The following is a 22,395-nucleotide window of genomic DNA, read 5'->3' as shown; positions in this document are numbered from 1 at the left end:
GATAAATGAAGACTGAAGTTGTCAAGGATCTAATGTTTTTGTATCTACAATGAATGCCTATGGACACAGTATTTAAGAACCAAAAAACACAGAGCATTGGACAAATCTGCAGAAGATGCCTTTAAAGTGTGAAGAAGTCAAGATGCTTTTTTGAGACTAAGTGCTCCTACTCTGAGTCAAAGTATTGCCTCAGAGACATGTAAAAGTTGAACAATGAATAAAGAAGACTTTAGAATTAATGATAGAATTAATGACTTTGGAATTATGATATTGGTGGAGAATACTGACTATATAATAGACTAACAGGAAAGCTTGGTGGCCTAGTGTGTAGGAGTTATGCTGCCAACCCAAAGAGGGTGATTCCAATCCACCAGCTACCTGGAAGGAAAGAGATGAGCGATCTCCTCCCCTTAGATTACAGCCTGTGAAAACCCACTGGAAGGTCACCTATGAGTCAGCAAATAATATGGCATTGTGAAGAATATTGACAGTACATTATTGTTGTTATGTGCTTTTGAGTCACCTGCAACTAGTAGCGACCCTGTGTACAACAACCCTAAACCCTGCTTGCTCTATTCTGTGCCAATCTTATTGTCTCTGACACACCTTACCCCCATTACCCTAGTCACTGAATTTCATCGTGGGTCTTTCACTTTGTGTTGTTCCTCCACCCTCCCAAGCATGACATCCTTCTCCAAGGACTGGTCTCTCCTTGCAACACGTCCAAAGTATGTTAGAAGAAGCTTCGGAATTCTTGCCTCCAAGGAGCAGCCTGGTTTAACCCTCTCTAGGACAAAGCTAGCAGTTCTCCTAGCAGTCCCATGGGTATATTCAATACTCTTTTACAGCACCACAGCTCAAAGGCATCAATTCTCCTTGCATCATCCCTAGTCATTGTTTAGCTTTCTGATGCATACCAAGTAATTGCAGACTATTGCCTGAATCAGGTACACCTTAGTCTCCAGATTGATACCATTACTCTTCATTACTTTGGAAAAGTCTGAATAGCTGATTTTCCCAATGCAATTCATCTTTTAATTTCCTGGCTGCTGATACCAAGAGTGGTGATTGTGGAGCGATTTTAAGCAAGCAAACTTAAGCTGTTAATAATCTGAATCTCTTCTCCATTTTTCATGATGTTGCCAATTGGCCCTGTGGTGAAAAAAAATCTTTATTTTCATCAAAGATTTTTTTTCACAACAAATTACGTCATATGGCGAGGCTGAAGTCCCTGCTGTAAAAGACATGTTGGAAGCTGGTGTTCTTGATACCTACCTGGGGAAATACTGGGCTATCAAACTGGCTACCAATGCTGCTGTCACTGTACTGAGAGTAGATCAAATCATCATGGCAAAACCAGCTGGTGGGTCGAAGCCTCCAAGTGGCAAGAAAGACTGGGACGATGACCAAAATGATTAACTAATTTAATTGTCGTGTAGGTGAAACTTGTTTGCAGTAGTATTCTAGGAATTTCCTAATGTTTTCTTATTTTCCTTAAGTTAAGTGCTTTGTGTTTATATCCATTACCGGGTGATACGTAATAAACACGTTGTTACTATCTAAAAAAAATAATCTTTATTTTCTTGATATTGAGCTTCGGTCCATATTTAAGGCTGCAGTCCTTGACTTTCTGCAGCAAGTGCTTCAGGTCCTCCTCAGTTTCAGCAAGCAGGATTGTGTCATCTGCATAGTGCAGATTGTTGTTGAGTCTTCCTGCAATCTTGATGCCACACTTCTCCTCATAGAGCCCAGCCTCCCAGATGATCTGTTCTGTATATAGATTGAAAAGGTATGGAAGTAGGATACATCCCTGGCGTACGCCCTTCCCAATTTTGAACCATGCAATGTTCCCTTGCTCTGTTCTGAAGACTTGCATCATGGTCCAAGTATAGGTTTTGCATAAGCACAATTAAATGTTCTGAGATTCCCATTCTTCTCAGAGTAAGCCACAATTTGTTGGGATCCACACCGTCAAACACCTTTGTAGAGTCAATGAAACACAGATAAACATTCCTCTGGTACTTCCTGCTTTCAGCCAAGATCCATCTAACATTAGCTATAATATCCCTAGTTCCACGACCCCTTCTAAACCCAGCCTGCACTTCAGGCAGTTCTCTGTTGATGTGCTTGTTTCAGTAATTTTTGGAAAATCTTCAGCAGAATCTTGCTTGCATGTGATATTAAAGATATTGTTTGATAATTTCCACACTGTCGGATCACCTTTCTTTGGAATGGAAATGAATATAGATAGATCTCTTCCAGTCAGTTGGTCAGGTAGTTGTCACCCAGATTTCTTGGCACAATTTGGTGAACACATCCAGGGCAGCATCTATTTGTTGAAATATGCTATTAATTAATTAGTTAATAATGTGTTTTGGAAGAAGGCAAAAGACTCCTTGCATAAAAATTTATAGCTTTGGAAACCAGAAAGTGTCACTATTATTAGACTCAGTGACACTAGGTTTGTTTGTTTTTGTAACATGTTGTTTTTATTGTGTACCTTCAAGTTTGAATGACCCATAGCTGACCCTCTGGAAGATTTTCAGAAGCAGTTAATCGCAGGGGAGGAGATTGCCCATCCTTCTCCTTCAGAGTAGCTGGTGGCCTTGAACTGTGTGCCTTCGAGATTGTAGCACAGCTTCTTACCACTAGGCTGCCAGATAGGTATAATGATAGCCCATTGTGATTTCAATTTACATTTCCCTAATGACTAATTAAACTCTTCTCTTGCAGGTTATTTTGCTTTTCAGGTTGGAAAAGCAAGGAAAAAATACAAAATCGCACCTCCGGCAGTTACTGGGTCACCAGACTTTGAGAGAGTCTATCGTGCACAGTAAGTTCACAGTTGAAAACATCATTAAATATTTGAAAAAGGCAATCTGTGAATGCAGAACTTCCTGGTTTGCCCCTGACTTAGTTTCTTCATCTTACCATGACAGAAATACCCTAAAGAGTGATTTTGAAGAACAGAAACTTACTTTCTCGTGATTAAGAAGTCAGAATTCAGAGTGTAAATCTAGTAGCTGACAATCTTTGGAATTTTTGGGATTCTGGATGTTTCTGCTTTGTGTTAATCAGATATTTGTTATGTTCTCTGTGTTTACTCATCTATATGTCTATGCTTATCCTTATAACTCAAGAATGTAGTTAGGTTAGATTTGAGGTCTATTGGCATAACAAAAAAACCTGTATTTCTAGATAAGATTACATCCACAGGCATAACCTGTGAGTCAATTCTGACTTAAAGCAAACCTACACTGGGGCTTCCTACAATAGAAATCTTTACAGAAGAACACTGTGTCTCTTTCTCTCACGGATGACCTGGTGAAATCAAACTGCTGACAATTGCTTATCATGAAATGAATTATAACAACAGGTCTCCTTCTTTATCCAATTGCTTTATAAACTTTGTTTTACTATATCCACCAAGAGGACCCTACTGGTGTTTAGAGCTTGTGGCAACACATAAATCACCAAAGAAGACACACTGACAAGTAGTGCTTCCTTGAATATTCTCTCTCTCTCTCTCTCTCTCCCTCCCCCCATCGAGTCATAACTGACCCAGAGCTGATCTTCCAATGGGTCTCAGAGGCTATAAATAGCCTAGAAGAGATGGCCCATCTTTTTCCAGGGGAACAGCTAGCTGGTAGATTCAAACTACCAGAGAGACTCAACTTGTGCGTTGGCAGTGCAGCTTCCTGGATTATACCAGAGCTGCCAGAGCTGCTTAAACGACTTCTTGGATATTCCATGCCACATGGTTTAAAATCAGGAAAGGTGTGCATCAGAGCTATATAATTTCTCCGTACTTATTTGCTCTTTACACTCAGCAAATTATTCAAGAAGTTGGACTCAGTGAAGAAGAATCTGGCATCAGGATCAAAAGAAGACTTATCAACATCTTGCATTATGCAGATGTCGCAACCTTGCTTGCTGAAAGTGAGGAGAACTCGAAACACTTGCTGCAGAAGGTTGAGAACTTTAGCCTTCAATAAAGATTGTATCTCAATGTCAAGAAGACTAAAGTCTTCATCACTGGATGAAAAAGCAACATCATGATACATGGAGAAAGATTGAAGTTGTCAACAATTTCACATTACTTGGATCCATAACACCCTTGGTACCAGCCTTGAGGAGATCAGGAGACGTATTGCACTGGGAAAGTCTGCTTTAGAGACCTCTCCAAATTACTGAGGAGCAACGATACCAGCTTGAAGACTAAAGTGTACCTGATTCAGACCATGATCTTTTCAATTGCTTGCTATACATCGGAAAGCTAGACAGTGAATTAAGGATAACAGAAGAATTGATCCCTTAGAACTGCAGGGTTCTACAAGAGTACTGAATATCCTATGGACTGTCAAAAGAACGGATATGTCTTGGAAAAAGTGAGGCCAGAATGCTTCTTGGAGGCAAGGTTGACAGAGCTTCCATCTCACATAATTTGGGCCCATTTCTAGGAGAAGCTATCCTTGGAGAGGGACATCATGCTTGGAAAAGTGGAGAGTCAGCGAAAGAGAGGAAGATCTTCAATAAGGTGGATTGACACAGCCATGGGTGCAAGTATATTGAAGATGATGAATATGGCACAGGATAGGACAGGTTTCAGATCTGTTGTTCATAGGGTCACTATGACTTGAAGGGTACTTGACTTGAAGGCACCTAACAATAGTACTTGAATGAGCTCCCTAATTTGTAGGGAGTTGTGTTGCTGAACCCAAAACATTGCCTCTCTGGTAGTTCAATCTGATAGTGGGTTCGGAAGAGAAAGATGGACAATCTTCTTCCATGCAATTTCTATCCTAGGAAACCCACTGGAGGTCAGCTATGTGTCTCTTCCAACTCGATGGCAATGAATTTGTGAGTCCATTCTTGCCTTAGGCCTTAAAGTTTAGGATAAATTTGGCAAAAGCAGATTAGATTTGCTGTTAGTAAAACCCTTTATGCCTGAAGTTGTTAGCATGGGATCTTCTGCGATAATCACTTATCCCAGGGCATATTTAGGTACCTATTCTTTTCTTCAATATAGGTTCCCTTTAGCTCTGTAAATCTTTGGAAAAGGAATTCACTTTCACTTTCTTTTTCTGACTCTGGCTTCCATGAGCCAAAGTGCTTCAATTTCTTCAAACTTTCTTGTCTTATTGTCTTGGTAACATGGAAATGCTTCGTTTTTCTTCATTTTTTTCACTCTGCTGACTTTGCACTGTGCAAGGCCAAGAAGCCTTGTGTGATGAATAATTTTACCTTTAAAGGAATTTGAAGTCATACCAGAAGTGACTTAAAAGTCTCTGACTGCCAGAGGAAAGTGTTTTCTTCATTAAATGACCACCCACATTCAAACGTATTGCCATCCATCGAGTTGGAGCTGACTCACAGCTGACCCTCAATTGGGTTTGGAGTCTGTGGATCAAACAGGAGGAGATTGCTCATCTTTCTCATGTGGAGCAGCTGGTGGAGTCAAACTGCCAGAGAGACGAACCCTTTGGCTTAGCAGTACACCTCCCTATGGACTAAGCCACCAGGACTCCCTTGAACCACCACTAAAGAATGCAGTTCCTTTCTGAGAATGCCCTTAAGTTGGATATTCATTTGCCACATAAGGATGATCATTTTGGAGCCAGCCTTTGGAGTCACCAGCACTCTATTGTCCCTATTCAGAGCTCTCTTTCTTCCTGAAGGCAGGAGGTCTGACCATCTCTAGAATTTTGAAGTCTTTTGTCATAATACTCTCTAAAAAGTTATGAAAATGGTAACTACCACTTCACCAGGCAACATTCCTCCATATTATTTGTAATCTTAGAAAGGTCCATCCTGTATAATATAAACAGTTGGGGATGGCTACCCCACCAAAGTGGAGCTAAGCACCTTCATCCTAGAGAACCATAAGTAGGAGAACTGAGAGCTTTTTAACACAGACCCTAAGCTGTGAGGCCCAAGGCTGAGGTGCCCTTGAGCACATTTTAGAAACTGTCCTGACTGCACTCTGCTGTTGTTGTTATGTGACATCGAGTCAACTGAGACTCCTAGCGACCCTATGTACAATAGTTCTGAACCCTGTCCTGTCCTGAGCCAATCACATTGTCTCCAACAGACCTAATCCCATTTTTCTAGTCATTGAGTCAATCCATCTCATCCTGGGTCTTCCGTTCCTGCAGTCCCTCCAGTCTTCTACTAAACTGAATTACAAACTTTTGGCTTCCCCAATATGGTTCTGCATGGTCTGTGAGCTATTGCACCAGATTTTGGATCCAGTAGTGAGATTGGTGTTAGGATGAATAGAAAGGGTGTGGGAGTGGGTAGGCACAGAGGACTTGTCTTGTCTCATGGGAATCTGTTTTGTGTTATTGATATTGAGGTGGATAGTTCCCCTTTGTAAAGTTGGTAAAGGTTGAATATTTCTGTCCCTAGTTGGCTCCTACTTTTTTTGTTTACACTTGTCTAATAAGAAAGGGAGACTGGGGAAGCAGTTTTACTCTGAAAGGTGAGCTCTCTTGTTTTGGATGAGGGTCTGTGTGGAATGTTTGGTTGTTTTTAATTTAAGCCTATTGTTTATAGTCAACAACATCTCCTGGAGGGCCTTTGTATTTAAAAGTAGGTTAGGCCCTCAGACCTAGTGTAATTATAATTTAGAGGAACATTCTTCTCAGTGGTGCAGCACTGGTCTGTCAATTTGCTGTACTGAAGTAATCTGGAGTGGCTGTGATGCTGAACTCTGTGCCATTGGGGTGTTGAATACCATAATGGTTACTCATGGTGGACAGGGTTTGGTGGAGCTCCCAGATTAAGACATGTTTGGAAGCAGGTGTGGTATCCACTTCCTAAACAACATGCCTCTGGAAACCTCTATGAATTTTGAGAAATGACGACAGTTACAGAAAGACTTCAGGTCTTTTGTTCATAGAGTTGCTATGAGTTGTCCTCACCTGGTCTTATCTTGCACCATCCTCTATATTGTTAGGTGCTGCTGAGTCAAGTATGTGTCATAGTGATCCTATGAACAATATCTGGACCCTGTCCTATCCTGTACCATCCTTACAATCCCTCATACTCTTGAGCCCATTGCTACAGTCACTGTATCAGTCCATTTCACTGAGGCTTTTTCTGTTTTGCTGACCCCTACCTTTCCAAACATGATGACCCTTTAGAAGGAATAGTCTCTCCTAACCACACGCTCTGTCCAATTCAAAGTAGCCAAAGCTAGTCTATCTCACGAATGCTTAGAATGTCAATCTTCATGTGTTCCATTTCATTTTTCACAACTTCTCATTTTCCAATATTCATGTGTCATACATTCCTATTCCAATTATAAAGGATGTTTGCGGTTATTTCTACTCATTCTGAGTGAACATATATTTGGGTTCTATATCTAATATTTGGAAAGCGTGGCATCCACTTCCTAAATAGCATGTCTCTGGAGACTCTATGAACTTTGATAAATGGTGATGGTTGCTGAAGGGCTTCAGGCCTTTTGTCACTAAGAATCGCGCTCGACAGCAATCAGCAACAACATATCTAATATGGTAACTACCCATATTCCTCTGTTCATAGGGTTTAAGGAGGCCCAATGGCAATCAACAATAAACAATACAAATAGTTTAGAATTTGAGATTAAGGTTTTAATAAATTAGAAAAAAAAGGTCCAAGTGACTAATTGATTCTGATGCAATTTAAAGACATATTGCCTAAGGCTAGATGCCCTTTCTTTTTATATGTGTCAGGTCACTATTTAGTGTCTCTCCAATTCCACATTCTGAGGTTAAGTAGTATGTATTTCTTTAGTTTTTTAAATTGTTCTCTTTTTTTAAATTGAATTTAATTAAAGTTTACAAAGACTTAGGGTTCCCAGTCATTAAATTGTTCTCTTTTAAGAAAATTTTTTTACACTATTTATAATTCCTGAGCCTACACATTTACTTTAGGAAACGCTGTTGGCCTAGTGGAAAGAAGCTGCACTAAAAATCCCAAAAGGCACACAGTTCAAGGCCACCAGTTGCTCCATTGGAAGATGGACAATCTCCTTCTGTGGGATTAACTGTTTCTGAAAACCTGCTGGAGGGTCAGCTATGGGCTAATTCTGAATCCATGGTATACAACAACAACACTTGTATGTAGGTTCCCAATAGTGGTTTCCTCAAAGCTGATAAGACAAAAGAATGAGTTCCCTGGTAGGAGAGTTGCCTTGTTAATCCAAAGATGGCAGCTATCTGGAAGTTCTCATCTTTCAGCCGCTCTGTGTGAGAAAACTGGATAATGTCCTTTTGTGTGATTTACAGCCTCAGAAAACCTGTTAGAAGGTCTGTTATGAGTCGATTTCAACTTGACAGAAATGAGAAGAGAGTTCTTAAAGCTTTATTATTCAGTTCCTATTTCACAATTAGCCTGCAATAGGCCCAGAAATATAGCCATCATGAATCTGGATGTTCACTAGATATTTATTAGAAATGTCAGCTTTTCTGTATTCTGCTACAGGGAGCTTTGGCCTAGTACATAGGGAGTTACCCTACTAACCCAAAGGTCACCTTTCTCTGGCAATTTTAATTCTGCAGCAGCTCTGAGGAAGGAAATGAGCAATTTCCCCCCATGGGATTTACCATTTCAGAAACTGAATGGAGGGCCAGCTATGGGTTGGTTCAGACTCTATGGCAGTGAGTGAATGAGTGACTGTCCTCTATTTCCTTATTTATTTCTCTTGCTATTGGAAGCAGGAGTGGCATTCACTTCCTAAACAACATGCCTCTGGAAACTCTATGAACTTTGAGAAATGATGATAGTTACAGAAAGGCTTCAGATCTTTTATTAGTAAGATCACTATGAGTCATGCTTGATTTGATAGCAATCAACAACAACAACAACATTGCCCTATCTCTTGTTTCAAAATCGAAAGATGCTACGGGCAATATATTGAATGACCCAGAAAGCATCAAAATAAGATGGAAGGAATATATAGAATTCCTGTACCCAAAAAAAATTGATTGACACTGAAAGATTTCAGGAAGCACCATATGAACAGGAGCCAATGGTAATTAAGGAGGAAGTGCAAGCTGCATTGAAGGCATTGGTGAAAAATAAGGCCCCAGGAATCGAAGGAATACCAACTGACTTGTTTCAGTTATAGATGCAGCTTTCAATTCGCTCACCAGGCTATGCCATGGAATTTGGAGGACAGTTGTCCGGCCAGTGGACTGGTATTTGTTCCCATTCCCAAGAAAAGTGATCCAACTGAATAGGTAAATTATCAAACAATATCATTACTATTACATACAAGCAAAATACTGTTGAAGATCATTTAAAATAGTACATGGATAGGGAATTTCTAGATGTTTAACTGGATTAGAAGAGGCTGTGGCACCAAGAATAGCATTGCTGATGTCAGATACATCTTGGTTGAAAGTCAGGAATACCAGAAGAATGTTTACTTGTGCTTTATAGACTATGCAAAGGCATTTGACTATGTGGATTATAACAAGTTGTGGCTGACATTGAGAAGAATGGAAATACCAGAGCACTTAATTATGTTCATGCAGAACCTGTACTTGGACCAGGAGTCTGTTGTGTGAACAGAGCAGGCAAACACTGCGTCGTTTAAAATTGAGAAGTCAGTGTTGTATTCTCTTTCCATTCCTGTTCAGACTGTATGCTGAGCAAATTTTTCAAGAAGCTGGACTCTATGAAGAGTAGTGTGGCATCAGGATTGGAGAGAGACTCATCAATAACCTTTGTTTGCTGAAAGTGAGGAGGACTTGAAGCACTTGTTGCAGGATATAAAGGAATACAGCGTTTTATATGTATTGCATCTCAATGTCAAGAAAACAAAGATTGTTACCACTGAACTGATACGCAGCACCATGATGGATGGAGAAGAGATTGAAATTGTCAACAGCTTCGTCATGCTTAGGTCCACAACTAAGACCCTTGGTACCAGCAGTCAGGAAATAAGGAGACACATTGCATTGGGGAAATCTGCAGTTAGGGACTTCTCCAAATTATTGAGGAGCACTGATGTCAGTTTGGGGGCTAAGGAACGTCTGATTCAGGCCATAGTTTTTCCAATTATTTGCTATGCATCTGAGAGCTGGACAATGAATAAGGATGACAGAAGAATTGATGCCTTTGAGCTGTGGTGTTGGAGAAGAGTACTGAACATTCCATGGATGGCCAAGAGAACAAACAGATATGTCTTGGAGATGGTTCAGCTGGAGAGCTCTTTGGAGACAAGAATGATGAGGCTTTGCTTCACACACTGTGAACATGTTGCTAGGAGGAGCTATTCCTTGGAGAGAGACTTCATGCTGGAAAGGGTGGAGGGTCAGTGAAGAAGAGGAAGACCCTCAACCATGTGAATTGACACAGTGACTGCTGCAATGGGCTCTTGTGTGCCAGGAAGTATGAGGATGGCGCAGGATAGGACAGGGTTCAGATCTTTTGTTCATAGCGTCTCTATGAATTGTACTCCACTCGATGGCACCTAACAGTAACAATTGCCCTAGTTATTTTTTTCCTATGAAATATAATTACTATTTTATTTTCAGAGGAGATTTTTCATCAGCCTTTAAGGAATCAAATCATTACGTGGGCTTTGGTGGAGATTGTGGGACAGCACATGCAGGTCTGTCCTTCAGCTTCCTGAGAACGATTCCTCACCAACTTGCTGTCAGTGACACAACTCACACAACAGTGCAGTTCCACACAGAGCTTTGGAAGCATATCCGTGTTGAAGACACTTGCTTCAGACACGTCCCTGGTGGCAGTGGCCTCTACCATATTCCAAATTATGAACTTCTCAGTCGCCTTGTTTGGGGCACGCAGGAGGCACAGTTCATGCAGCCAATAGGCTGCATGTGGCTGTGATCCTTTTTAGCACAACTATTGTTTCTCCTTTTCTTTGTCATCTTGGAACTAAGGTCTCAGGAGAGTGCCCTAGTTTTGTTTTGTTTTTTGTTTTTTTTTTTTAAATTTCCATTTGGAAATCATTTTATCGACAGACAAGAGCAAACTCTGCAAAGGGCTGCTAGGGACAAACATGGGCCCTCAGGATGGAGCACAAGGAGCAGCTTCATGGTAACCTTAATTATTTAAAGAGAGTAAGAGGAGGAATGTTGGCATCTCCCCCTCTGCCTGTGGATAGGACTCAGAGGGCTGCACAGTGGAGACCCTCACTTACAGGAGCATCCTCTGCAAGCTAGGAGTCACAGGGGGTCATCAGGAGAACGGTGGCCCTGGTGGTGATCCTGGTTGCCCACGGTGTCTGGTTGCAGTCTTGAGCCCCAGACGCTGGTATGGGCAGGTGCAGGCATCTGCAGGTCAAAGTTGGTGGCAGGCTGGTTCTAGGTGTCCGCATTTTTCTTGGATGTCATGGGTTTCTCTGGGTGTCAGGTTTGACTCCAAGTCCTGGGCTTGAGTGTTCTGTTCTGTGGATCCAGATCTTAGGTTGTTCCAGGATAGAAGGCCTTCAGGACCAAACAACAGCTCAGAATCGAGTTTCAGGGCATCTGCAGAGAGATAATGCTGCTCCATTGCATAGCTGTCCCACGGGACCACACAGAGTATCTGTGCCCTAGTTCTTGAAGAGTTATTTTGAACTCTAATCTTGAAATTCAGAAACTAAAGCTAGTATGCCTAGGAGCTATGGGAAAAAATCACAAAGAGCAGTTTTTTTTCAAAAATTCTACAACACTAGGATTATAGTACCATACACAGGTAGAAAGTACAAAAAAGAGGGGGAGGGAGTAAACACGTTCCTGTTTTTCTTACAAGTGTAAGACATCTTCGATGACTGCTGGGAGCACTGCATGTACTTGTGTTCAGAGTTATTACGCGGGGGCCAAGGATCCACAGGGAACAATGGAGGCTCAGCAGCAGAATTCTTGCCTTTAGTTCCCGAGCAACGCACCGCATGCTGAACCACAGTTCACCTGTTAGCAGAGGCTTGCATGTTGCTGTGATGCTGAATAGGTTTCAGTGGGACCTTCTATACCAAGACAGGCGAGGAAGATGAGCACTGGCCTCCCAGGCCGTTTACAGCCTCAGAAAACTCACCGGAGGTTCAGCTAGAAGTTAGTTCCAACCTGATGGCATTGAGTTTTGAGAGTTATATTTAGTCTTAGAACCTCATCCTTTCATTTTTGTTTTAGAACATTATGTTGTATTTTTTCCAGTTGAATGTGTTAATTGTATTAATAGATAAAACCCACACTTTCAGTGGTTTAACTCAACGAGAATTTGTCATGCTGATGTCCCCATCTTAGATGATTGTTCTTCTTTGGACCAGCCTTTCTTCCATATGGACATTTATAGACCCAGGTTCCTTCTCTTGAATGACTCAGCTCTCATTAAGCTCCTCAGAGTTCTCTCCACACACAGCTAGCTAACCATTTGGTCTGTAAGTGGCATGTTTCATTTTTATTCACTTTCTGTTGACAGGTAGTTGTTGTTACTATAATGTGCCATCAAGTTGACTCCAAATCATAGTGACATTATGCACAACAGCTTTGAACATTGCCCTACCCAGGGCCAATATCATTGCCTCTAACACACCCTATTACCCCCTTTACTGTGTCAATCCATCTCATCTGGAGTCTCCCACTCCTTTGCTGTCCCTCCACCTTTCCAAGCATGATGTCCTTTTCCAAGGACCATTCCCTCCTGGCCACATGCCCAAAGTATGTCAGATGAAGCTTAAAAATCCTCACCTCCAAGAAGGAACTTGGTTTCACGCTTTCCAAGACAGACCTGTTTTTTCTCTTGGCAGTTCATGGAATGGTATGTTCTTCTGCAGCACCACAACTCAAAGGCATCTGTTCGCCTTCTATCATCCCTAGTCATTGTCCAGCTTTCTGACACATAGCAAGTAATTGCAACGGCCATGGCCTAGATCAGGTGCACCTTAGTCTCCAGACTGACCCTGCTGCTCTCCAGCACTCTGGAAAGGTCCTTGACAGCAGATTTTAGCCCCTCCCAAATCCAATCACAGTGACTCATTTACCCCATTTTTGTTGGCCAGCCAGTCAGCCATCTCTGCTACTGTATGACAGAACTCTGGAAAGTGCAACATATTTGCTCATAACTACCATTGATAGGTTGGTGGTTTGAATGTCCACAGCAGTGCCATGGAAGAAAGGCCTGGTGATCTGCTTCTGTACAAATTGTAGCCAAGGACATTTTCTGGAGTGGTTCTACTCTATAACACATGGCATCTCCATGTATGGGAATGACTCAATGACAATGGTGGTGTTGTTTTTGTTGGTTTTGGGTTTTTTTCATTTTTGGTATATATATTTTCATTGTTCAAATTGTTTAATAAAAAAGTCCAGAGGCTGGCATTTTAGGAATGCCAGACTTGGGGCTGTTAGGTCACAGTTTTATTATTTTCTTCAAAATGAGGTAACTTTCAATCTGTTTAATAACTCAGGTTGGTCATACTTGATTATTCCCAAACTCAGGACTCAAATGGTACTAAAGTGGGGGTGCCTCTTATCTCCCAGTCCTCTGAAGGATCTCCAGAGGTCAAAGGCTTTCTTGTTCTTGGAGATGGACAATAAAGTGTGTCAGTAGCTTTAATTACAGTGACCCATAGTTTCTATCAGATCACTTGACTTTTTCCAGTTTTCCCATTTTGTCAGGGAATCAGGAATGAGTCATGGTGGTATAGCAGGTTACGTGTTAGACTGCTAACTGCAAGGTCAATGGTTTCAATCCACCAAATGATCCATGAGAGAAAGATGACTAGTCTGTAAAGATTTACTGCCTTGGAAACCCAATGAAGGGCCACGTTTCTTAGAGGCAAGGATGCTGCTGCTTCATCTCACATTTGTTGGGCATCTTATCAAGAGGGGCTAATCTTTCAAGAGAGACATGAAGGTTGGAAAAATAGAAGATCAACAAGACTCAAAGCAGATAGGTACAGTGCCTGCAACAATGGACTTAAACCACAGAGGATGGTGCAGGATCAGGCAGATTTGCCATCTGTCATACACAGACTTACTAGGAGTTGGAGTTGACTCGATGACTCCTAATAAAACCAACAATGACAAGAAGCCAAGCTAATACCTGAAAGTAAACATCCAAGACAAGGAACAGCAGAGAGAAAAGCTCTGATTCCTTCTCTGAGAATTAGTGTTCTGTCCTGTTCTGTTCTAGACGAACAATCTTTGGGTCCTGAATGGCCCTCTGACTTTAACCGCAATAGCAAGGAAATGAAGAAGAGGGCAATATTGCACCTACACTAGTCACTTCTGATTTTCCAGGCCCTTGATGACCACTTTCACAGCTCTCAGCTCTATTGGCAACCTCACCTTTCTCTTCGCTGGAGGAATTACAATTTTCCACTCGAGCCTCAGGATTGCACAAGAGCCAGGATCTTGCTATAAGCACTGAGCTTGGTGACGATGCAGTTTTCTTACCTGGCTTTAGAAGATGATTATTATGGGGGAGTTTTCCCTCATGTAGATGAGCACATGATGATAAGGTTAAGCTGACCCATACACAATTTCCTTGTAGGATGATGAAGAATGTATTATACTTTGTAATTATGTTTTCTTTTTCCTCATTAAGTGAAAAAAAGATCACCATGGTGACCTAGACTAGAATACCTGTGTCTTCAAAAAGCAACAGCAACTATTTCTGGGTCAATTGCTTCATAGTTTTAAATCCTTAAGCTTTAAAGCTCTCAGGAAGAATGTGGGGCCGTTTATAATCATGAAGACCGATTTTTTCACCAAGGTCTACTCGAGATCTCATTATAAATTACATTAAAGTTCTTATTGGTTATAATATTGTCAGCAAAGAGCTTGGATAACTTCACCAAGACTACTAGGGGTATAGCACAGGAAGGAGGATGAATATAATTAATTTCCCCCCTCCTTTTCTATAGTCAGGTGAATTAATATAGTTCCCAAAGAGCATTCCCTTCTGATTAAAATAGTATAAAATTTTCCATTCAAGTTTTCTATGAATAGAGGCAATTTGACTTGACATTAGGAAGACAGGATTTAGAAATCAAATGTTATCTACCTTTGATTTTCTGTGAATCAAGACTTGGGCTCTTGGGCCTTAATTTCTTCCACATTAAAATGGAATTAAATGCAGTCATTAATTTATTTTGGGAGTTTTAAAGAGAATTGTTTAAAGGTCACTCTTAAATGTACTATGTAACACATTAAAGGCAAAGAATTGAGGGAAGTTTTTTTAATTCTTTAGATATGACATAGACTGAGGTTTCATACAACTTATTCATTGCCATTGAGCCTGAGTCAACTCACAGACCACCTTCTATTTGTTTCTGGAAGATATAAATTGCCTCACAGGAGATTGTTCATTTTTCTCCCTAATTGGTGCTGGTGGATTTGAACCACCAGAGAAGCAGCATCTTTGGATTAGCAGGACTAGGCCTAGGCCAGCAGAGTTCCTTAGAATGATATTTAGGGCTCAGAATTCCAACTTGAAACCTGTCTTTTGGAAAAAAGCTACACTTCATTTCTGCTGCTGGCAATTTCTGAGAAGGAGAATGATTATTGACCAAGCTCTGAGATTTCAACCATGACCGAGTTCCACTTTGAAAGATTCATTTAAAATATAAGAATTGTTATGTTTTCATGTAAATTCTAATGTAATTTTTTAAGACTAAAATGAGATTTTAACCCCAAATGAAATATTGATGCCCTAGTCTGTTTTGTTAAAAAATAACCCATGACTTTACTTTTTTTCCTACAGACAAAACTGTGTGGAGTTTTATCCCTTATTTATGGTTACATTTTGGATGGCTGGGTGGTATTTCAACCAAGGTAATTTCAAAATACGGTCAACTCTGTTCTAATGACTATGATATTAGAACTAACATTGTACGGATATATATATATGTCTAGTGATTCTGTAAAGAAAAATAAGGAGCATGATTACCATGCTCCTCTAAAAAATCATCCAAATGAGACCAAATTTCCAACATTTACCCTAGACAAAAGATGAGAAGATAAAGGGGAACAAAGAAGCTAGATTAATGGAAAAGAATTGGTACCTTTGAATTGTAGCACTGGCAAAGAATATTGACTCTGCCATGGACAAAAGGACAAATCTATCTTGGAAGAGGCATAGCAGGAATGCTCCGTAGAAGAGAGGATGTTAAGACTTGATGTCACATCCTGTGGGCATGTTACCAGGTGGGCTCAGTCCCTGAAGAAGGACATCATGATTGGCAAAGTGGAAGGTTAATGTAAAAGAGGAAGGTCATTAAAGTGATTGACTCAGTGGTTGCAACAACAGGCTCAAACAAAGCAACAGTGATGTAGGTAGGACTGGACAGTGTTGTCACTATAAGTCATAACTGACTTAATGGCACCTAACAACAAGATAGGAAGAACATTCATGCTTTCCTTCTACTGAATGCAGAATGTCAAATTATATTTTGCACTTTTTTCAGATAATACTTCAATAAGCAGAAAATAGACAAATCTTTAGTGTGCCACTTGATGGGTTTTTGACAGGTGCATGTATCCATGAAACCAAATTCCCACCAAGAGACAGAAAATGATCATTACCAAGGAAGTTTGGTTGGGGCCTTCCTAGTAAATCCCATCCTTACTCCCTTCAAGACAAGAGAGAAATATTTTTCTGATTTCTTAATTGCTTAAGCTGGATTCTGAAGAGGAATGTGGCATCAGGATCGGAGGGAGACTAAGCCATAATCTGCACCATGCACTAACTTGAAGCACTTGTTGCAGAAGAACAAGGAATGCAGTATTCAATATGGATTGCATCTCAATGTCAAGAAAGCAAAGATTCTTAACACTGGACTGATTGGCAGCATCATGGTGGATGGAGAAAGGATTTAAATGGTCAACAACTTCATCTTACTTAGATCCACAATTAACACCCTTTGTACTACCAGTCAGGAAACAGGAGGTCTATTGCATTGACAAAATCGTCAGTGCGGGGCTTCTCCAAAATTACTGAGGAGTAATGGTGTCAGTTTTAGGATTAAGATGCATCTGATTCAGGCCATGGTCTTTATGATCACTTGCTGTGCATCTGAGAGCTAGACAATGAATAGAGATGACAGAAGAAGAATTGATGCCTTTGAGCTGTGGTGTTTGAGAAGAGTATTGAACATTCCACTGACGGTCAAAAGAATAAATATATCTTGATGAGGATGCAGCCAGACTGCTGGTTGAAGGCAAAGATGATGAAGCTTTGCCTCACATACTTCAGGTGTATTGCCAGGAGGCGCTATTCCTTGGAGAAGGACATGATGCTTGGAAAGGTTGTTGTTGTTGTTGTTATGTGCCGTCGAGTCCCTTGTGACTCATAGCAACCCTATGTACAACAGCCCTAAACTCCGCTCTGTCCTGTGCCAATCGCACTGTCTCTGACACTCCCATGGGAAAAGGAGATGAAGACTCTTAATCAGGTGAATTGACACAGTAATTGCCACAATGAACTGTAATGTGTCAGGATGTGTGAAGATAGCATAGGATAGGACAGGGTTCAGATCTGTTGTTCATAAGCTCACTATAAATTGTACTTGACTCAGTGGCACCTAACAACAAGAAGAACTTCAAATAATTGGAATTGTTGAGTATATGCACTTGTGTAATTAGGTAACTCTGGTGGCCTAGTGGTGAGAAACTATGCTACAATCTCAAAGACACACTGTCCAAATCCACCAGCTGTTCCACTGGAAAAGAATGGGCAATCTCATCCTTTGGAATTTACTGCCTCTGAAACCCTGCTGGAGGGTCAGCTACACATCTGTTCTGACTCAATAATATACAACTCTTGTGTAAATGTTTCATTCAACAAAATGTTTTCTGAGGTCCACCATGTTATTTCACATTGCAGACCACTAACACAGTTTTTGTTGCTGAATAGCAGACTGTACAGTTTGGTTATCCACTCTTCTGTTGATACACAGCTGAGCTGCTTTCAGTTTTTGGCTATTATGAATGCAGCTACAGTGAGCGTTCTCATAGGGAGATGTGTTTTCATTTCTCTTGTTTAAATACATAAGACCGGAATTGCAAAACAGCTATGAGAGATCATCTCACCCCAGTCAGAATAGCAAAATTTAACAGAACAGCAAGCAACAAATGCTGGCGAGGTTGTGGAGAAACTGGAACCCTTATTCACTGTTGGTGGGAGTGTAAAATGGTGCAACCACTGGGAAGGTGGTATGGCACTTTCTCAAAAAGTTGCAAATAGAGATACCATTTGATGCAGCAATTTCACTACTGGGAATATACCCCAAAGAGACCAAAACTGCCACCCAAGCAGATATATGCACACTCATATTTATCGTGGCTTTGTTCACAATAGCAAGGAGTTGGAAACAACCTAAGTGCCCATCAACAAACGAATGGATAGAGAAGATGTGGTATATTTACACAATGGAATGCTATGCTTCATTGAAAAATAAGGAACTCATGCAATATTATTCAAAATGTGTGACTCTGGAGGACATTTTGCTGCATGAAGTATCTCAGTCACAAAAGGACAAATACTGCATAATGCTACTGTTGTAAAACAGGACTGACATCAGGGTTGGGGGGAGACTGAGAAAGATGGGATAAATAATGAATACTGCATTGAAACAGATGAGGGAGAAAACTGTTTAACAGGAATATGTGATTAGGTATTTTTGTCATGACAGGAGTCCAGAGCGAAGGCTGGAGGGATTATAAAACAATGAAAGAATTTTCCTTTTACTTTTCCAAGAGGGGAGTGTGCTGGGGGAGGGTTGTGAGGGGAGAAAAGTGCAACAATTAATGAATGGAAATCCAAAGTCTCTGTAAATTTTCATTGAAATTAATAATAATTTTTTTTTAAAAAAAGACTGGAATTGCTAGGTCAAAGGTAAATATCCATTTAAATTTAGTAGAAACTACTGGACATTTTACCAAAGTGATTGCACCATATTACAACATAGTAACGATATATTAGATTTCTAGTTGCTCTGTAGCTCCACCAGCCTTTCATGTTGTAAATATTTTTCCACTTTTTCCAACCTGGTGTGTATGTAGTATTGGCAAGTTTTAAGTTGCTATTTGCTGAGGACTGATGATGTTGAACTTTTTTCCCATGTGCTAAGTTTTTAAAATGTCTTTTCAAACTCTTCAACCGATTTTAAAAGTTGAGTTAGTTTTCTTTTATTACTGAGTTTTGAGTGCTCTCTCTATACTCTGGAAACAAGTGGTTTTTCAGATATATATTTTGTGAGCATTTCTTCAGTCTTCTCACCACATTTTAAAGACCGCCATCATATCCTACATCTTTTTTTTCCCCCCTCTCTCTCTCCAACAGTGTTTGCTACTTTTCTGGGTCTGTTGTACATGTATGCTCGTCACCAGTACTTTTTTGGATATTCAGAAGCTGCTAAAAAGAGGTAAGAAGAACCTAACAATTGTGTCGTTAGACAAAAGTAGCAGAATGGAGCCATGATTAGCTTCCTGGTTGAAGTCTCGACTGAAGTTGCTTGGTGCCATCGAGTCGATTATGACTCATAACCACCCTGTGACCCATTGATCTGAGCCCTGCCCTACCTTGTGCCATTCTTACAATTTTCAACACCCTCAAGTCCATACTCTTAAGGGTGTCTGGACTGGGGGGCAGTAGATATTCACAACATCACCTGTAATGGATGCACAATGATCTGTGTTGCCTAAGGTCATAAACAATTACGAGTTGATGGAAAAACACAAATATAAAATCATGCATTGAGTGTACACTGCTTTGACCCCTATGCTTTAAATCCTTGCAGAAAATTTGCACTCTTTCCACAGAGTTGCTGAGCAAATAATCCTGCCCAGTTTTGATAATCTTTGAATGGTAAAGAAGCCAATTAGTCTCTCTGGTTAGACAACCCTTATAGTTTAAGTGGTGAATCAAATGTTTCAAATGACAAGATCATGCAAGCATAGGGCAGCATCAGCAATGAACAGCTTTGCAATGACTTGCCGTCTTTATTACTACACTCCATTCTCAGTTCTCCTCCCTTTATTATCTGCAGGTTGACTGGTTTCCGGTTGAGTCTGGGGATTTTGACCTTGTTGGCTGTTCTAGCCACCCTGGGCATTGCAAACAGCTTTCTGGATGAATACTTGGACCTCAATATTACAAAGAAACTGAGGCGTCACCTCTAACCTTTCCTCTTCCCTTCCCCTTAATTCACACTGAAGCTGTTTTCACCCTAAAGATAATATGGTATCAACTAGACACACTTTAAAAATAAGTCTTATTGTGAAAAACTGTGTATCACTTTAAGAACTTTGTTTATACACCAATACAAAATAAAAGAAAATTTTAAATAAAGGTCTTATTTTGTTTTCTTTGAAATGAGTTTTGCAAAAATACCTGCTTCAGAGAATGCATTTACAAGCTGAATATTGTTTTGGAGGGATATTTTCACATCAACATTTGTGTGGTGACTCTGGCTTTAGAGGTACATGCGGAGATTTCTCACTACTGGTGTCTGTTTGGACAAAGAAGCTTGGCTATAGACCACACTTTCTGTGGACCTCACAAAACTTGCCTTTGAGAATCACTTCTCCCTTGGAGGAAAGTTCCAGGCAGATAGTGATAAATAGCCAAGCGCTTTCCATTCCTTGTAGGAAAACAACAGATTGTTGGCAATTGAAGAAGGAATTTGAAGACAGAAAGAAGCCAGGGAAGAGAAGTGAAGAAAATTACCAACTAACATAAACCTGTTTATAAAGTGGTTTCTTTGAGGAGAGCTCTGGTGGCCTAGTGGTAAGAAGCTGCATTGTAAACGCAGTTCAAATCCACCAGATCCTCTGCTGGGGAAGGGAGGACAATCTCGTTCTGTCTCAGTCAGATCTGATTTAACAGTACACACACACAAAATAAGGGGGGGGTGGGAAAGAAAGTTGTATTTTTAAAAAAAAATGAGGGGTAGTGGAGATATAGAATTTTCAAGAAACACCTCAGAGACTAGGGCTTAATGAATAGTTTTCTTCTGAGAAAGGGAAGGAGGGGTGGCTTTATTACTTTAGCCAAGTCTCAGAACCAGTTCTGTGTCACTGGGATGTGGAGGCTACTCTGGCCCAGATATTCAATTATCCTCCGGCACAATAGAGGTTACTTTTCTTTCATTTATTAATCTGTAAAATGTTATAAATCTCTTTCTAGTTTTATCCAAAAGTGACTGGAATAGCACATCAGCAGAGAACTGCCAGAAGTCCAGGCTAGGTTTAGAAGGGGTCATGGTACTCGAGATATCATGGCTAATGTTAGATGGATCTTGGCTGAAAGCAGGGAGTACCAGAGGAATGTCTATCTGTGTTTCATTGATTATGCAAAGGCGTTTGACTGTGTGGATCACAACAAACTGTGGCTGACTCTGAGAGGAATGGGAATCCCAGCACACTTGATTGTGCTAATGTGAAACCTATACTTGGACCAGGAGACCATCATCAAAACAGAGCAAGGAAACATTGCATGGTTCAAAATTAGGAAAGGTGTATGCCAGGGATGTGTCCTGTTTCCATACCTTTTCAATCTATATCCAGAACAGATTATACAGGAGGCTGAGCTCTATGAGGAGAAATGTGGCATCAGGATTGGAGGAAGATTCATCAACATCCTGTGTTATGCAGATGACACAACCCTGCTTGCGGAAAGTGAGGAGGACCTGAAGAGCTTGCTGCAGAAGGTCAAGGACTGCAAACTTCAATATGGATTGAGGCTCAATATCAAGAAAACAAAGATTCTCACCACTGGGCCAATTGGCAGCATCAGGATGGATAGTGAAGAGATTGAGATTATTAACAACTTTACTTTGCTTGGCTCCACAATCAACAGTTTTGTTACCAGCTGCCAGGAAATTAAAAGACACATTGCGATGGGAAAGTCTGACTTCTCCAAAGTACTGGAGAGCAATGAGGTCATTCTGGAGACTAAGGTGTGCCTGATACAGGCAATGATCTTTGCAATCACTTGCTATGTGTCAGAGAGCTGGACAATGACTAGGGAGGATAGAAGAATTGATGCCTTTGAGATGTGGTGCTGGAGAAGAGTATTGAGGGTACCACGGACTGCTAGGAAAACAAACAGATTCATCCTGGAAAGGGTTAAACCAGGAGACTCCTTGGAGGCAAGGATTCTGAGGTTCCATCTAACATACTTTGGACATGTTTTTAAGGAGGGACCAGTCCTTGGAGAGGGACATCATGCTTGGTAGGGTGGAGGGACAGCACAGGAGGGGAAGGCCCTCTATGAGGTGGATTGATTCAGTGACTGGGGTAATCGGGATGGGTGTATCAGAGACAGTGCAATTGGCACAGGACAGAGCAGAGTTTAGAGCTGTTGTACATAGGGTAGCTATGTGTCACTGGTGACTCAATGGACCATAACAACAACAACAATGTCTTCAAGAAAAACTTCTGTTTCCTG

The 22,395-nt window shown here is 40.8% G+C and overlaps 1 protein-coding gene across 1 annotated transcript; it reads left to right on the top strand.

Moving 5' to 3' along the window:
* Positions 1-1,245: 1,245 nt before the first annotated feature.
* Positions 1,246-20,126, top strand: MGST2 (microsomal glutathione S-transferase 2). The gene is made up of 5 exons (XM_006887046.1): positions 1,246-1,363; positions 2,734-2,833; positions 15,709-15,779; positions 19,288-19,369; positions 19,994-20,126. Exons 1-5 carry the CDS (start codon positions 1,246-1,248, stop codon positions 20,124-20,126), a joined length of 504 nt encoding a protein of 167 aa, XP_006887108.1.
* Positions 20,127-22,395: the final 2,269 nt, after the last annotated feature.

This window comes from Elephantulus edwardii, unplaced genomic scaffold (assembly GCF_000299155.1).
Source record: "Elephantulus edwardii isolate Elephantulus edwardi_28Jun2011 unplaced genomic scaffold, EleEdw1.0 scaffold00053, whole genome shotgun sequence".
In the NCBI taxonomy this organism is placed as follows: Eukaryota; Metazoa; Chordata; class Mammalia; order Macroscelidea; family Macroscelididae; genus Elephantulus; species Elephantulus edwardii.
Note: the sequence above shows the minus strand (reverse complement) of the source record. Positions and strands in the feature narration are given on the sequence as shown.